General features: G+C 50.4%; 1 protein-coding gene across 5 annotated transcripts in view; it reads left to right on the top strand.

Annotated features, from left to right (window-relative positions):
* rbm43 (RNA binding motif protein 43) overlaps positions 1-13,617 on the top strand; it is an 88,680-nt gene that overhangs the window by 72,636 nt on the left and 2,427 nt on the right. For 3 of the 5 annotated variants that reach the window (XM_085992533.1, XM_085992536.1, XM_085992534.1), the window contains exons 2-3: positions 10,420-10,622; positions 11,281-11,390. The exons of 1 other annotated variant lie outside the window; for it this stretch is intronic. In XM_085992533.1, coding sequence (XP_085848659.1) covers positions 10,420-10,622; positions 11,281-11,390 — 313 coding nt within the window. Of the gene's footprint in view, positions 1-10,405; positions 10,623-11,280; positions 11,391-13,617 lie in introns of all 5 variants that reach the window. One more of the 5 variants, XM_085992535.1, reaches the window with a different exon arrangement.

Raw genomic sequence — 13,617 nt, 5'->3', positions numbered from 1 at the left:
AACATCACTAAAACAGATTTATCTCATTGCTGGTGGGAACTTGCTCTGCTCAAATTGGCTGCCGTGTTTCCTATATTGTGATATGCCTATCAATTAGTCCAATAAAAGGCGACGAGTTAAGAACGTAACTGAAGGTTTTTATTGGCTAAATAACAGAGCCCACCCTCGTGGGTGATCCGATCCAACAGGGAGGAATACTAGCCAGTCAGCTACCTTTATACCTGGGCAGGTAATGGGCGGAGTCGGAGGTGGTCAGCCCAGGTATAACAGTGCGACAAGAGGCGACCTCGTGTCGTGATGTGACAGTGAGAACAGTGAGAACAATATACAGTGATAACTATAACAGTGGTTTACCACATTCACCCCTTGTTTAGATTAGAGTCCGGCGGGGTGAAGTGTATTACCAGCTCTGGTATGTCAGTCTGTCCGGAGGCTTCGTTAGCCTCTCCGATCGTCGCAGCGGCGGTGTTACATTATCCGGTGTTAAAGCTGGTGTCTGCGTAGTCGGCAAAGGCTCGTGGGGTTCCGGCATGCCGTCTACCTCGGCTGGACTCGGGGGGTTGGGAGGGGGGGGTGAGGGTGCGAGGTCTCGTAAGGAGACAGTGTCCTCCCGTCCGTCTGGGTAAGCCACATAGGCGTACTGGGGGTTGGCGTGCAGGAGGTTCACCTTCTCGACCAGGGGGTCCGTTTTATGGGCCCTCACGTGCTTTCGCAGCAAGACGGGTCCCGGAGAGGTCAGCCAGGTTGGTAGGGTGGTTCCCGTAGTCGACTTCCTGGGGAAGACAAACATTCGAGCATGGGGGGTGGTGTTAATGGCAGTGCAAAGTAGTGACCGGATGGAGTGCAGCGCAATCGGGAGGACCTCTTGCCAGCGGGAGGTTGGGAGGCCCTTAGACTTTAAGGCTAAGAGGGTGGCCTTCCATACCGTCGCGTTCTCTCTTTCCACCTGGCCGTTCCCTCGGGGGTTGTAGCTGGTGGTCCTGCTTGCTGCAATACCCCTCTCCAATAGGAACTGACGGAGTTCCTCGCTCATGAAGGAGGCGCCCCGGTCACTATGTATATAGTTCGGGAACCCGAACAAGGCGAAGAGTTTGTTCAGGCATTTAATGACCGTGTTACTGGTCATGTCTGGGCAGGGGAAGGCAAAGGGGAAACGGGAGTACTCATCAACGATGTTGAGGAAGTACACATTACGGTCGGATGACGGTAGGGGCCCCTTGAAGTCGATGCTCAGACGCTCGAAGGGGCGGGTGGCCTTGATCAGGCTTGCTCTGTCCGGCTTATAGAAGTGCGGTTTGCACTCAGCACAGATCTGGCAGTTCCTGGTCATGGTCCTGACCTCCTCGATGGAGTATGGCAGGTTGCGGGCCTTAATGAAATGGTAGAGTCTGGTGACTCCGGGGTGGCAGAGGTCATTGTGGAGGGTCTGAAGTCTATCACTTTGCGCGCTGGCGCATGTAATGCGTGAAAGAGCATCAGGGGGGTCGTTCAGTTTACCGGGCCGGTACAAGATCTCATAATCATAGGTGGAAAGCTCGATTCTCCACCTCAAGATTTTGTCGTTCTTGATCTTGCCCCTCAGCTTGTTATTAAACATGAAGGCAACCGAGCGTTGGTCGGTGAGGAGGGTAAATCGTTTGCCTGCCAAGTAGTGCCTCCAGCGCCGTACTGCCTCCACAATTGCCTGGGCTTCCTTCTCGACCGACGAGTGTCGGGTCTCGGGGCCCTGTAGGGTCCTTGAGAAGAAGGCTACCGGCCTACCCTCCTGGTTAAGGGTAGCGGCTAGGGCGAAGTCGGATGCATCGCTCTCCACTTGGAAGGGGATTGACTCATCCACTGCGTGCATTGTGGCCTTGGCTATGTCTCCCTTAATGAGGGAGAAGGCCGCGCACGCCTCTTCCGTGAGGGGGAAGGATGTGGTTTTCAGGAGGGGTCTGGCTTTGTCCGCATAATTGGGTACCCATTGGGCATAGTAGGCGAAAAACCCCAGGGTTCTCCTAAGTGCTTTTGGACAGTGGGGGAGGGGTAGCTCCATGAGGGGGCGCATTCTTTCGGGGTCGGGGCCGATGACTCCGTTCTCTACTACACAGCCAAGGATGGCAAGGCGCGCTGTGTTAAACACGCATTTCTCCTTATTGTAGGTGAGGTTCAGCCGTTGGGCCGTACGGAGGAATTTCTCCAGATTCACGTCATGGTCCTGCCGGTTGCGGCCGCAGATGGTGACGTTATCGAGATAGGGGAAAGTGGCCTGTAGTCCGTTCTGGTCAACCATCCGGTCCATCTCCCGTTGGAAAACCGAGACCCCGTTGGTGACACCAAAGGGGACCCTAAGGAATTGGTAGAGGCGGCCATTCGCCTCGAAGGCGGTGTACTGGCTGTCCTCCGGGCTGATGGGGAGTTGGTGGTAGGCCGACTTGAGGTCGATGGTCGAGAATACGCGGTATTGTGCAATCTCATTGACCATGTCCGATATGCGGGGGAGGGGGTATGCGTCCAGCTGGGTGTATCTGTTTATGGTCTGGCTGTAGTCGATAACCAGGCGATTTTTGTCGCCGGTCTTGACTACCACCACCTGGGCACGCCAGGGGCTGCTGCTCCCCTCAATAATGCCCTCTTTCAGGAGTCGCTGCACCTCAGAGCTAATGAAGGCTCTGTCCCCAGCGCTGTACCGCCTGCTCTTAGTAGCGACAGGTTTGCAGTCGGGGGTGAGGTTAGCGAACAGGGAAGGTGGCGGTACCTTGAGGGTGGATAGGCTGCAGGTGTTACACGGTGGGCGGTTTAACTTTCGCTGGTTGTCGACTGTGAGTGGGGGGAGGGGTCCACCGTATGCTAGGGTTACACTTTGGAGGTGGGATTGGAAGTCCAGCCCTAGTATGACGGCAGCGCACAGCTGGGGGAGTACGAGGAGTTTAAAATTTTTATACTCTGTCCCTTTAACCGACAATGTCACGACACAGTAGCCGCTGATGTCTGTGGCGTGCGACCTCGATGCCATCGAGATGCGGCTGCGCGTTGGCAGGACGGGGAGGGAGTAGTGGCTCACCGTGTCTGGGTGGATGAAGCTCTCCGTGCTTCCGCTGTCGAACAGGCAGGTCGTGGCGTGGCCGTTGACTTTGATGTCCATCATTGAGCTGGCCAGGTGGTGCGGGCGGGCTTGATCCAGGGTCACGGAAGCTAGGGTGTAGATGAGCGCGTCGTTGTCATGACAAGATGGCGGCGAAGATGGCGGCCCCCGTAGTTCACATGAGGCTCTGTTTAAATCGTTTGCCCCGCACAAAGATGGCCGCCCCTGCTGTTCCCATGAGGCTCTGCAGGCTTCGGCTGCCCCGCACAAAGATGGCCGCCCCTGGTTTTCCCATGAGGCTCTGCAGGCTTCGGCTGCCCCGCACAAAGATGGCCGCCCCTGGTTTTCCCATGAGGCTCTGCAGGCTTCGGCTGCCCCGCACAAAGATGGCCGCCCCCAGGGTTCGCATGAGGCACTGCTGGCTTCTGAGGATTTGCTTCTGCAGGCCTTGGAGAAGTGGCCTTTCTTGAGGCAGGTTTTGCAGGTCGAGTTTTTGGCTGGGCAGCGCGACCTCGGATGCTTCTCCTGGCCGCAAAAGAAGCAGCCAGCGGCCCGATCGGGGTTGCCTGATGTCGGGGCCGGTACCGGGGCTAGCGGGCCCGGTCGGATCCGTGATGCAGACGCTGAGGTAGGTCCCGGGGGCAGCGCTGTGAAGGGTGGTGGGGTGGGGGTCGGGCCCGAGTCCCAGGGTCGCGAATAGTACCTGGCAAACGCTTCCTGGTCTTGCTGGGTGGCCTCTAGGGTGAGGGCGAGGGCTTCGGCCTTGTCCAGGTCTATGTCCTTAGCTTCAAGCAGTCTTTGCCGTGTGTAGTCGGAACGTAGGCCTCTCACCAAGGCGTCGCGGACATTGTCTTCCATGTTCGCAGTAGCCGTCACCGCTTTAAAGTCACAGTTCCTGCCGAGTTGTCTCAGCGCTCGTGAAAATTCAGCTATCGATTCTCCTGGCTGTTGCTGGCGAGATCTTAAGAGATGCCTAGTGTACATGTAGTTTACCGGGCTCCGGTACTGCTGTTTCAGTAGGTTGATGGCGTCGTCGTACGTAGTCATGTCCTGGATGAGTGTATATACTCTCGGGCTCGCTTGGGCTTTCAGGACTCTTAGTTTGGATCTCTGAGGGACGACGGCTTCCTCCAGGTACGATTCGAAGCAGTCCAGCCAGTGTTTGAAGTCGTTGGCTGAGTTTGGTGCCTGTGGGTTTAGATCCAGGTATGGTGGTTTCAAGGCTTGCAGCCAAGCCGGCTGGTGTGGCCCGTTGTCTGGAGGCTGCTGTTGCTGTGCTGCTGGGTGAGCTCCTTGCTGTTGCTGTTCATTATCAGACATCTTTAAAATTTAGCCAATAAAATTGATATGCCTATCAATTAGTCCAATAAAAGGCGACGAGTTAAGAACGTAACTGAAGGTTTTTATTGGCTAAATAACAGAGCCCACCCTCGTGGGTGATCCGATCCAACAGGGAGGAATACTAGCCAGTCAGCTACCTTTATACCTGGGCAGGTAATGGGCGGAGTCGGAGGTGGTCAGCCCAGGTATAACAGTGCGACAAGAGGCGACCTCGTGTCGTGATGTGACAGTGGTTTACCACATATTGCAACAGTGACTACACTTCAAAAGTGCTTTATTGGCTGTGAATCACTTTGGGATATTATGGTGGTTGTGACAGGTATAAATGCAAGTTCTTTTTTTATTGTCAGTCTCTCACTCTGTAATAAGCGACAAAATTGTAGTGTCCGAGGATCAATAATACTCAGACTGCAGGAGAACAATAAAACAGGTATTTACTGAACAGAGAGTAATTCAAGACTGAAATACAGAAGCCTGCTATGGCTTTATATACAGGGGTGGTCACTGCCAGTACTGCAGTATAGAATCAGTTCTTCTCTTAAAGGCACATACACAACAATTCCTCCCCTTTTAGATAAACAGTACATAACATTCATTTAACAACTAAATAATAACTAATTACAATTACAATTTTCTCTGTACTATATACATCAACTGAAATAATCATTTCTAAGTTCAGTCTTTGAGGAGGCTTCCTGATCCTGACTGGATAGCGCCTTTCTCGAGTATCCTGTTCTTGCGGCGGAGTTGATTCTGGCTCATTGTCATTGGTTGGTTCGTCAGCTTCCAATACCCCTGCTTCTGAGGTAGACGCAATCTGTACTTCGGGTTGATTACCAGGTGCACCTGCTCGTGGTATGGGTTTGGCTTGTTCCTGTGACTCTAGAATCTGGTCAGCATGGCGTCTCACGATGCTCTCTCCAACGTCCACTGTGTACATTAGTGGTCCCTGCTGTGTGCATATCGTTCCTGGCTGCCATTTTTCTGTTCGGTAGTCGCGGGCCAAGACTGGTTGCCCTATCTTGAAGCTCCTGGTTGGCTTCTCATTTATGTGCTGGAATTGCTTATCCTCAACATCTCGTCTTATGTTTGGTTTGAGCAAATCCAGGTGACATCTTAGCCTTCGGTTGAAGAACATTATGGCTGGAGCTTGGTTGGTGACTGCATGTGTCGCATTCCGGTAAGCAAACAAGAAATTATCCACCTTGTGTTGTAGTGGTATGTCGTCATTATGCATTGCCATTATGGCCTTTTTAAAGGTCTGAACAAACCTCTCAGCCAATCCATTTGTGGCTGGATGATATGGGGCAGATGTGTAATGCTTCACCCCATTATTCCTCAGAAACCTCCGGAAATCCTCTGACACAAACTGTGGCCCATTTTCGGAGCAAATCTGTTCTGGCAAGCCATTCCTGGCGAAGATGGTCCGTAGGACTGCAATAGTTTTCTCCGTGGTGGTGGAGGACATTTTGATGACCTCTGGCCATTTCGAGTGGGCGTCCAAAGCGATTAGGAACATTGAGTCCATAAATGGACCAGCAAAATCAATGTGTACCCGTTGCCATGGAGATGAGGGCCACTCCCATGGATGTAGCGGGGCCTGTGGTGGAGCGTTTTGGACCTTCTGGCATCCTGTGCATCTCTTGGTCATATCCTCGATTTTCTCTATCGATTCCCGGCCACCACACAAACGCCCTGGCTAGGCTCTTCATTTTTACCCCTCCCAGATGACCCTCATGAAGCTCATTGAGCACTCTATCTCTCAACTTGGGTGGAATTACCACTCGGGATCCACACATCAAGGTCCCCCGGCACACTGACAGCTGTTCTCTCCTTGGCGAGAATGCTGGAAACAGTGAGTCGCCATGTGCTGGCCATCCCTTCACCGTCAAATCATAGACCCGAGAGAGTGTCGGGTCATTTCGGGTTTCCTTCTCTATACTTGAGTTTGTAACAGGTAGACATTCGACTATGGTTGCATGGAATATCTCAACAGGGTCCACTGCAGGTGCTTCCTCTACCGTAGGCAACGGTAGGCGCGACAGCCCATCAGCGTTTCCATGCTGTTTCGTACCCTTGTACTCTATGTCGTACTGATGTGCCCCTAGAAAAAGTGACCATCTTTGCAGCCGTTGCGCCGTCATCACCGGAACGCCCTTCTTTGGGTTAAAAATGGAGACCAGTGGCTGATGATCAGTCAGTAGGGTGAATTTCTGCCCGTGCAGATAGTGATTGAACTTCTTCACCCCCCACACCAGGCTGAGGGCCTCCCTGTCAATCTGGGCGTAGTTACGCTCGGCTGAGGTTAACGAGCGCGACGCAAAGGCTATTGGCCTCTCTGAACCCTCAGGGAATTTGTGTGACAGCACCGCTCCGATGCCGTAGGGAGATGCATCACATGCTAACCGAATCGGTAGTGTTGGATTGTAGTGGGCCAATACTTCTTTTGAAGTGATTAGGCATTTACATTATTGAAAGGCACGCTTACACTCATCACTCCATTTCCATGTTACTCCAGTTTGCAGTAGGGCGTTCAGTGGGTGCAGAATTGTAGATAAATTCGGCAAGAACTTATGGTAGTAGTTCACCAACCCGAGGAACGACCTCAGTTGCGACACATTTTCCGGTGCTGGAGCCTTGACTACAGCCTCAATCTTGTCTGGCGACTTATGCAACCCTTCCTCATCAATCATGTGGCCACAATACGAGATTTGTCTCCTGAAGAACTCTCATTTGGGGCGGTTGGCTCGTAGCCCATATTCCTGTAATCTCGTGAGCACCTGCTCCAGGTTGGCAAGGTGTTCACTGTCATTTTTGCCCGTAACCAGGATGTCGTCCAAATAACACTGGGTCTCCGGGATCCCTTGCAGGACTTGTTCCATCGCCCTCTGCCAAATAGCCGGGGCTGATGCTACCCCGAATACCAGTCGATTGTACTGGTAAAGGCCTTTGTGAGTGTTTATCGTGAGGTATTTCCTAGACGCTTCTTCCACCTCCATTTGTAGATACGCTTGGGCCAGATCAATCTTTGTAAAGCGTTTCCCTCCAGATAGTGAGGCGAAAATATCTTCTATCCATGGAAGTGGATATTGTACTGTGTGCAGGACTGGGTTCACAGTTACCTTGAAGTCCCCACAGATGCGAACCTTCTTCGGTTCCCCAGGCGTGCTGCTCAATGATTTCTTCATTACAGGAACGATGGGTGTGGCCCACTCGCTCCAGTCCACCTTGGACAGCACACCCGAACGCTCCAGACTCGCCAGCTCTGCTTCAACGGCTGGGCGGTTTGCGTTATCTTCGATTTTTATCGTTGCCGTTACTCCTTTTAGAGTCCCAAGTCCTTATTGGAACACCTCTTTCGCGTCAGTTAGAATTTTTGACAGTCGGCCAGGTGTGACGTCATCATCCTTTTTATCAGTCACAGTTAGCGCCTGAATGGAATGCCAATCCAATTGTATTTTTCGGATCCATTCATGTCCCAATAATGGTGGTCCTCCATCTGGTAGTATATATAGATACAGTTTCTGTGTTTCCTTGCCATTGTATTCAACTGGCACCCTTATTTTTCCTCTGGGGTAGACTTTTTGCCCCGTGTATATCTTCAATACAATGGATGTGTCCTTCAAGGGTATGTGTGAGAATAGCCGCTCATAGTCTCGTCGATTCATGACAGTTAGGGCTGATCCTATGTCCAATTCCATCTTTACTGGGGACCCTGCTATCATGAGGGTGACCCAAATGGTTCGGTGATCCTCCTTTGCGATCATGTTGTGTAACTTTAGACAACTTAGTCTCCTGCTCCCGGAGTCCTTATCACTCTCCTGATCTTCCGAACTACTGTCTGTCAATTTCGTTACTTTCTTGTACTTTTCCTTAGTAGTTCTTGTAGTGTTGGTTTTCTTTCCCGACCTGCAGACTCTTGCTATGTGTCCCATTTTCCCACATTGCCTGCATACTTTGTCCTTAACCCAGCAGTCCTTCTGATCATGGGTTGTTCTGCCGCAGCGATAGCACTTTTCTGCTCCATATGCCATTTCGTTAGCGCTGTATTCCTGTGGTTTCTGTTGTATTTCCGCAGCTCCCCGTGCTGCTGCTTCATAGGATACTGCCACGCTGAAAGCCTGTTCTAGCGTCGGGTCCTTTTCCGAAAGTAGTCGTTTCTGGGTTCCTTCACTCTGGAGCCTGCAGACAAACTTATCCCGCAAGGTGTCTGCCAGTCCTGCTCCGAACTGGCAGTGCTTCGATAACTTGCGTAGTTCCGTAAGATAGTCAGCATTGTTCTCATCTTTGTGCTGGTTTCTTTTATGGAACTTGAATCTTTCTGCTATCAGCAGCGGTGTAGGGTTTAGGTGTTCCTGTAAGTTAGTAACAATCTCTTCAAAACTTTTCTCCATTGGTTTAGCTGGGGTAATTAAATTCCGCAATAGGCCGTACGTTCTCGCGCCTATCAAATTTTATAATACCGACGCCGCCTTTCCATTGGCCACCTCATTGGCATTGCAGTACACTTCAATTCTTTCCACATACGTGGTCCAGTCTTCTACCTCGTTGTCGAAAGCAGTGATACTGCCACTCTTCGGCATCTTGGGTGATTTAAAATGGCGCCTCCCGCACTTTTTCTTCTTCCCCAATGTAATAAAATGGCGCCTCCCGCGCTTTTCCTTCTTCCCCTTGCTGCCACGCTGCTCCTAGCGTTCTACAAGGTAATGGCGGTGACCCGCGGCTTCGGCGCGTCTCACTTTTCCTTCCCTGCATTCTATCCTCTCCACGCTGCCTTGTTCTTGAGCACCGACCGCGCCCTGTGCGCTCCACCCTCTCTCTCTCTCTCTCTCTCTCTCTCTCTCTCTCTCTTCCTCCCGACAACGCTGCACGGCCCCTTTGCAGAGCCGCTCGATCGAGCCCGAGCCCGCCGCAGTCCGGAAGGGTCAGCGCACTACCTGCTACCAGCACGACTTGCTGGAACACCTCGACTGGGGAGCCAGGCCCAGCTCTCCACAGCCTCCCCTGCAACTCTCCGATGGATCCCTGGGCGGTTGCCTGCGGTCGACGCCCGCCGTTCTGACTTCGACCTCCAAGAAGCTTCTCTTCAGGGAAAAGATCCCCGTGAGGTGATGCAGTACTGCAGGTGAGTTCAAACCTGCCCGTCGCCAGTGTAGTGTCCGAGGATCAATAATACTCAGACTGCAGGAGAACAATAAAACAGGTATTTACTGAACAGAGAGTAATTCAAGACTGAAATACAGAAGCCTGCTATGGCTTTATATACAGGGGTGGTCACTGCCGGTGCTGCAGTATAGAATCAGTTCTTCTCTTAAAGGCACATACACAACAAAAATGAGAAGAGGTTTTTCAGCCCAACAAGCCCACTTCTTCCACAGACCATATATAATCTACTCCATTGTGAAATCTACCCCAACCCATTCCGATCTCCTGAAGGAAAAGTTCTGGAAAGTTCCTCTTGTCCCAATCCCACAAGGTCCATCCACCTTTAAATTCAACTTTATTCATCCTGTGCCATTTCCTTTCCTTGATTCGACATTTCCAGTGTCCCAGCAGCTCAGGAACCATCATGTTCCACAAGCATTTGACTGTATCTATCTGTGATTATCGTTCTAAACCTCAGTTCATTTCCTACGCAGATAGCCATCCAGCTCTTGATTCTTGGAGGTGTTATTCGATGCAACATTGCATAGAATCATACAGCACAAAAGGAGGCCACTTGGCCAATCGTGTCTGTGCCTGCTCTTTGGTAGAGCTATCCAATTAGTCCCACTCTCCTGCTCTTTCCCCATAGCCCTGCAAATATTTTCTATTCAAGTATATACCGAATTCCCTTTTGAAAGTTATTATTGAATCTGCTTCCACCACCCTTTCAGGCAGTGCATTCCAGATCACAACAACTCGCTGTATGAAAAAAAACTCCTTGTCTCCCCTTACCTGCTTTATCTGAGTATTGTTTGGACAAAAAAAAATGTTTAAAAAAAATCAATTCAATCAAAGGTTGTTCTCCACAGACTCCAGGAACCAAAAATTATGCTACAAAATCCAAAGAAAATTCAGGTCCTGAATGTTCCCGAATTCGTTCCTGTGGAGCGGATGTTGGATAAACTGACCATTTATTTCCAGAGGAAAAGCAATGGAGGAGGTGAAGTGCTGGATGTGGAATATCGAACCGGTGATAAACACTGTGCTTACATCACCTTTGAGAACAAGGAAGGTACTTGAGCTGATGTCTGAGAAGAGAGGGTCTATCACATTGCTTTGTTGGCAGTTAGTATTTTAGGATATTTTTAATTCATGGGTTTAGATGTTATTTGTTGACACAGCTCGGCCTACAATCCCTGTGCCTGAATGGATTGGCCCGAGGGACACCCGATATTGGACCACTATCCTCATTATCATCGAGCCAGCGAGTTGCGGGCACCTAATGGACGTCGTCAGGCAGCTCGCCGGCGAAAAGGAATGGGAGATCGGGGGCGATCAGGAAGGGGGCGATTGGGCCTGGAGGGTAGGTGGCCAGGAAGGTGGGTTGTGGTCGGTGGCGATCAGAGGCTGGGATTGTGGGGGGATGTCGATGGTGGTGGGGGGGGCAGAGCCCGGGATCGAGGGAGGGGTCATGGTGGCGATCAGGGGTTTGTATGGGTGGTGATCAGTGGGGGTGGAGCAGCCCACGTTTTTTTGAATGTGGGGTCGGAAGGAGCACTCCTGCGCCTCCCGGTAAGTCTATTTTTAAATCTTACCTTGTTGGTTGCGGCCTGCAGTGGTATTACAGGGAGCATGCTCAGTTAAACACTTAGGGCCTGTCCTACCTGTGAGGTAATAGGACCCGCTACAGTCCGCAGTCTGGTATTCCTTAAATTATTTCTTTCTTACAGATGCAAACAATGTCCTTAAACAAAAACACATACTGCGGTTAGATGGGAAAAAATACAAATTGGAAGTACGTGAAGCTGAAGAAGGACACAGCGACACTGATAATGAACAGGTATATTCTTTGGGGGAGAAATTCATTCAAAAATGGGCCCCAAGTCGGTAGAACGATCGCTCAGCATGCGGCTCATGCCGGTCTGAAGCCTGGGCTAAATTCGGCATCGGGTCTTATTTGAATGGAAGCAGCAAGCTGGGGGCACCAAACAGGCATCCCAATGCTGCTCGCCAGTCGGGTCCTGACAAATTCTGCATAGCACCAACACCGAGCAGAGCTGACCATCGGTAGGTCCTGGGAGAGGGGGAAACAGGCAAAGCCGAGAGGGGCAAATCCAGGTTTGGCAGTGGCCCAGAATATTTCTGTGTATTCAGGAGGAGCACACCTGCTCATTCTGACTCCACAAATATATAGCATTTAAAGAGTTTTGTGCCCGTTTAGTGTGCTGGTTATGCCACTCAACACCTAGTACAACTAGGCGGAGCTTACGTGGTACAAATTCAGCCTATTTATACTCGAATTTTACATCCGTGTCCTACAACCAGTGTAGAGCCCTGCTTTGCATGTTTAAACAGCTTCCTGCCTGTTTCAGGCACGCGGCCATTTACAGGTCCACCTGAATATTCCATGATTAGTCAACACCATTAACACTCTATCATGCGACTACCAGGTAGAAGGGAAATTAGATGGACGTAGATGAAAAATGACGTGGGGAAAACCCCCAGTGGTGGAGAGCTTTGGGAACCACAGTATTGCAAGTTAATCACGAGACATGCGATTTTTAATGAAAATTCACCCCAACTTGCCATCTTGCGATTCCACTCAGATTCTTTTTCGGCTGTATTAATCTTTGTCATTGTCTCCTGTGATTGGCTGCTGGGGACACGTGGGTTGGGTCAGGGATTCTCAATGGTTGGGGGTGGGGGGGAGGGGGGGTTCCGTGAGTTGGTTTGTCCCATAGTACTGTCTCCCATTGGTTTTCCATCAGTAGGATCCAACCAACCGTGACTTTTACATAAAAATAATCACTTGGTGAATCCAAAGCAGCGCATCAACTACTGAAACAACCCATTAAACTCTCCTTGCTGTGAACACGGGCTGCACTTCGGTTTGGTTTCTGGTCACAGCACCTCTGGGGAGGGCAGTGACCTCAGCACATGGGGCCAAGGATCTGCCGGGAAGCAGCGGCCACGGCCGGTCCGAGGACAGGAGCGGTTGGTATTTGACACCGAGAGGCTTAAACGAGCCGCGCTGCGGCGGCTTAGGGTGGAAACACCTTTGGTGTCAGGCTCGCTTCGCCACTGAAGGATTTCATCCCGACTTTAAAAGGTCGAAATCTTAAAATCCTCCTCACAACGGGTGCTGCCATCTTGGAGTTAAAGGTGAAAGGTCGCAGTGAGGGCACGTGACATCATTGCGACGGCTCTGCTGTGTTCTAAATTGGTTTGAACATAATTTTCCAAAGTTTAAAATTGCTCCAAAATATGCTCTTGGGATCAAGTTTTCATTGAAGCAGGGCCAGTGGTAAATTAAATTGACGGACCAGTGTCCGGTTCAAACCCACAGGCTGAATGATTGCAATTGATTCCCAAGTAATGTTACTGATAATTAGCACTGAGTTAAATATCATTCTCTGCTGCACTCAGTTCATTTGGTCACGTGCTCAGGATTGATTTGGAATCTTGAACATTAATTTTTAATTCTGTCCAACCTGAGGCCAGGGACATAAACGTGGTTAAAAGCTGAAAACTGTGCCTATCACATGGGCCGTGTTAATTGCAAAAAAACAAATACAGGCAAAGAAAGCCATTCTTAGCCCAGCTAAACAAAAGGAATTCCTACAGCATCCATTTGGCTAGTCTTCTCTGTGTGGATGTATGTGCCATTACTCTGTGTGAAAGAACGAACTCTCAATCGATATTAGTCTATGTTTGGAAAAAAATAGCAACTCGTGATTTCTTATGAGATCTCATGATCCTTAAGAGTTTGTCTCATGATTGATGAGACGGTGGGGTTGGTATTACTGGAACCATAGATCCAAAGTGACCTGTTCCTCCCAAGCATGCTACATTTACCACATGACATGCCACAATCTTCAGGCTTTCAAAATCCTCATTACCTAAAAGTCCTCATTGTCTTCGTCTTCTCTCTTGCTCTTTTCAAACTTGGTTGCACTTTGGGCCTTGGACGTTCACCTAGTTTTCTAAACAAGGGGGAAAAAAGCCTGTTCGAGTTTCATTCTAACGAAGGACCGATTGAATCGCAGTCTTGTCGTTCACTGCCGGCT

Source organism: Somniosus microcephalus, chromosome 7, assembly GCF_052327205.1.
Source record: "Somniosus microcephalus isolate GS21.2 chromosome 7, FLI_Smic_1.0, whole genome shotgun sequence".
NCBI classification, from domain to species: Eukaryota; Metazoa; Chordata; class Chondrichthyes; order Squaliformes; family Somniosidae; genus Somniosus; species Somniosus microcephalus.
The sequence above is the reverse complement of the archived record's forward strand: the minus strand, read 5'-3'. Positions and strand labels throughout refer to the sequence as shown.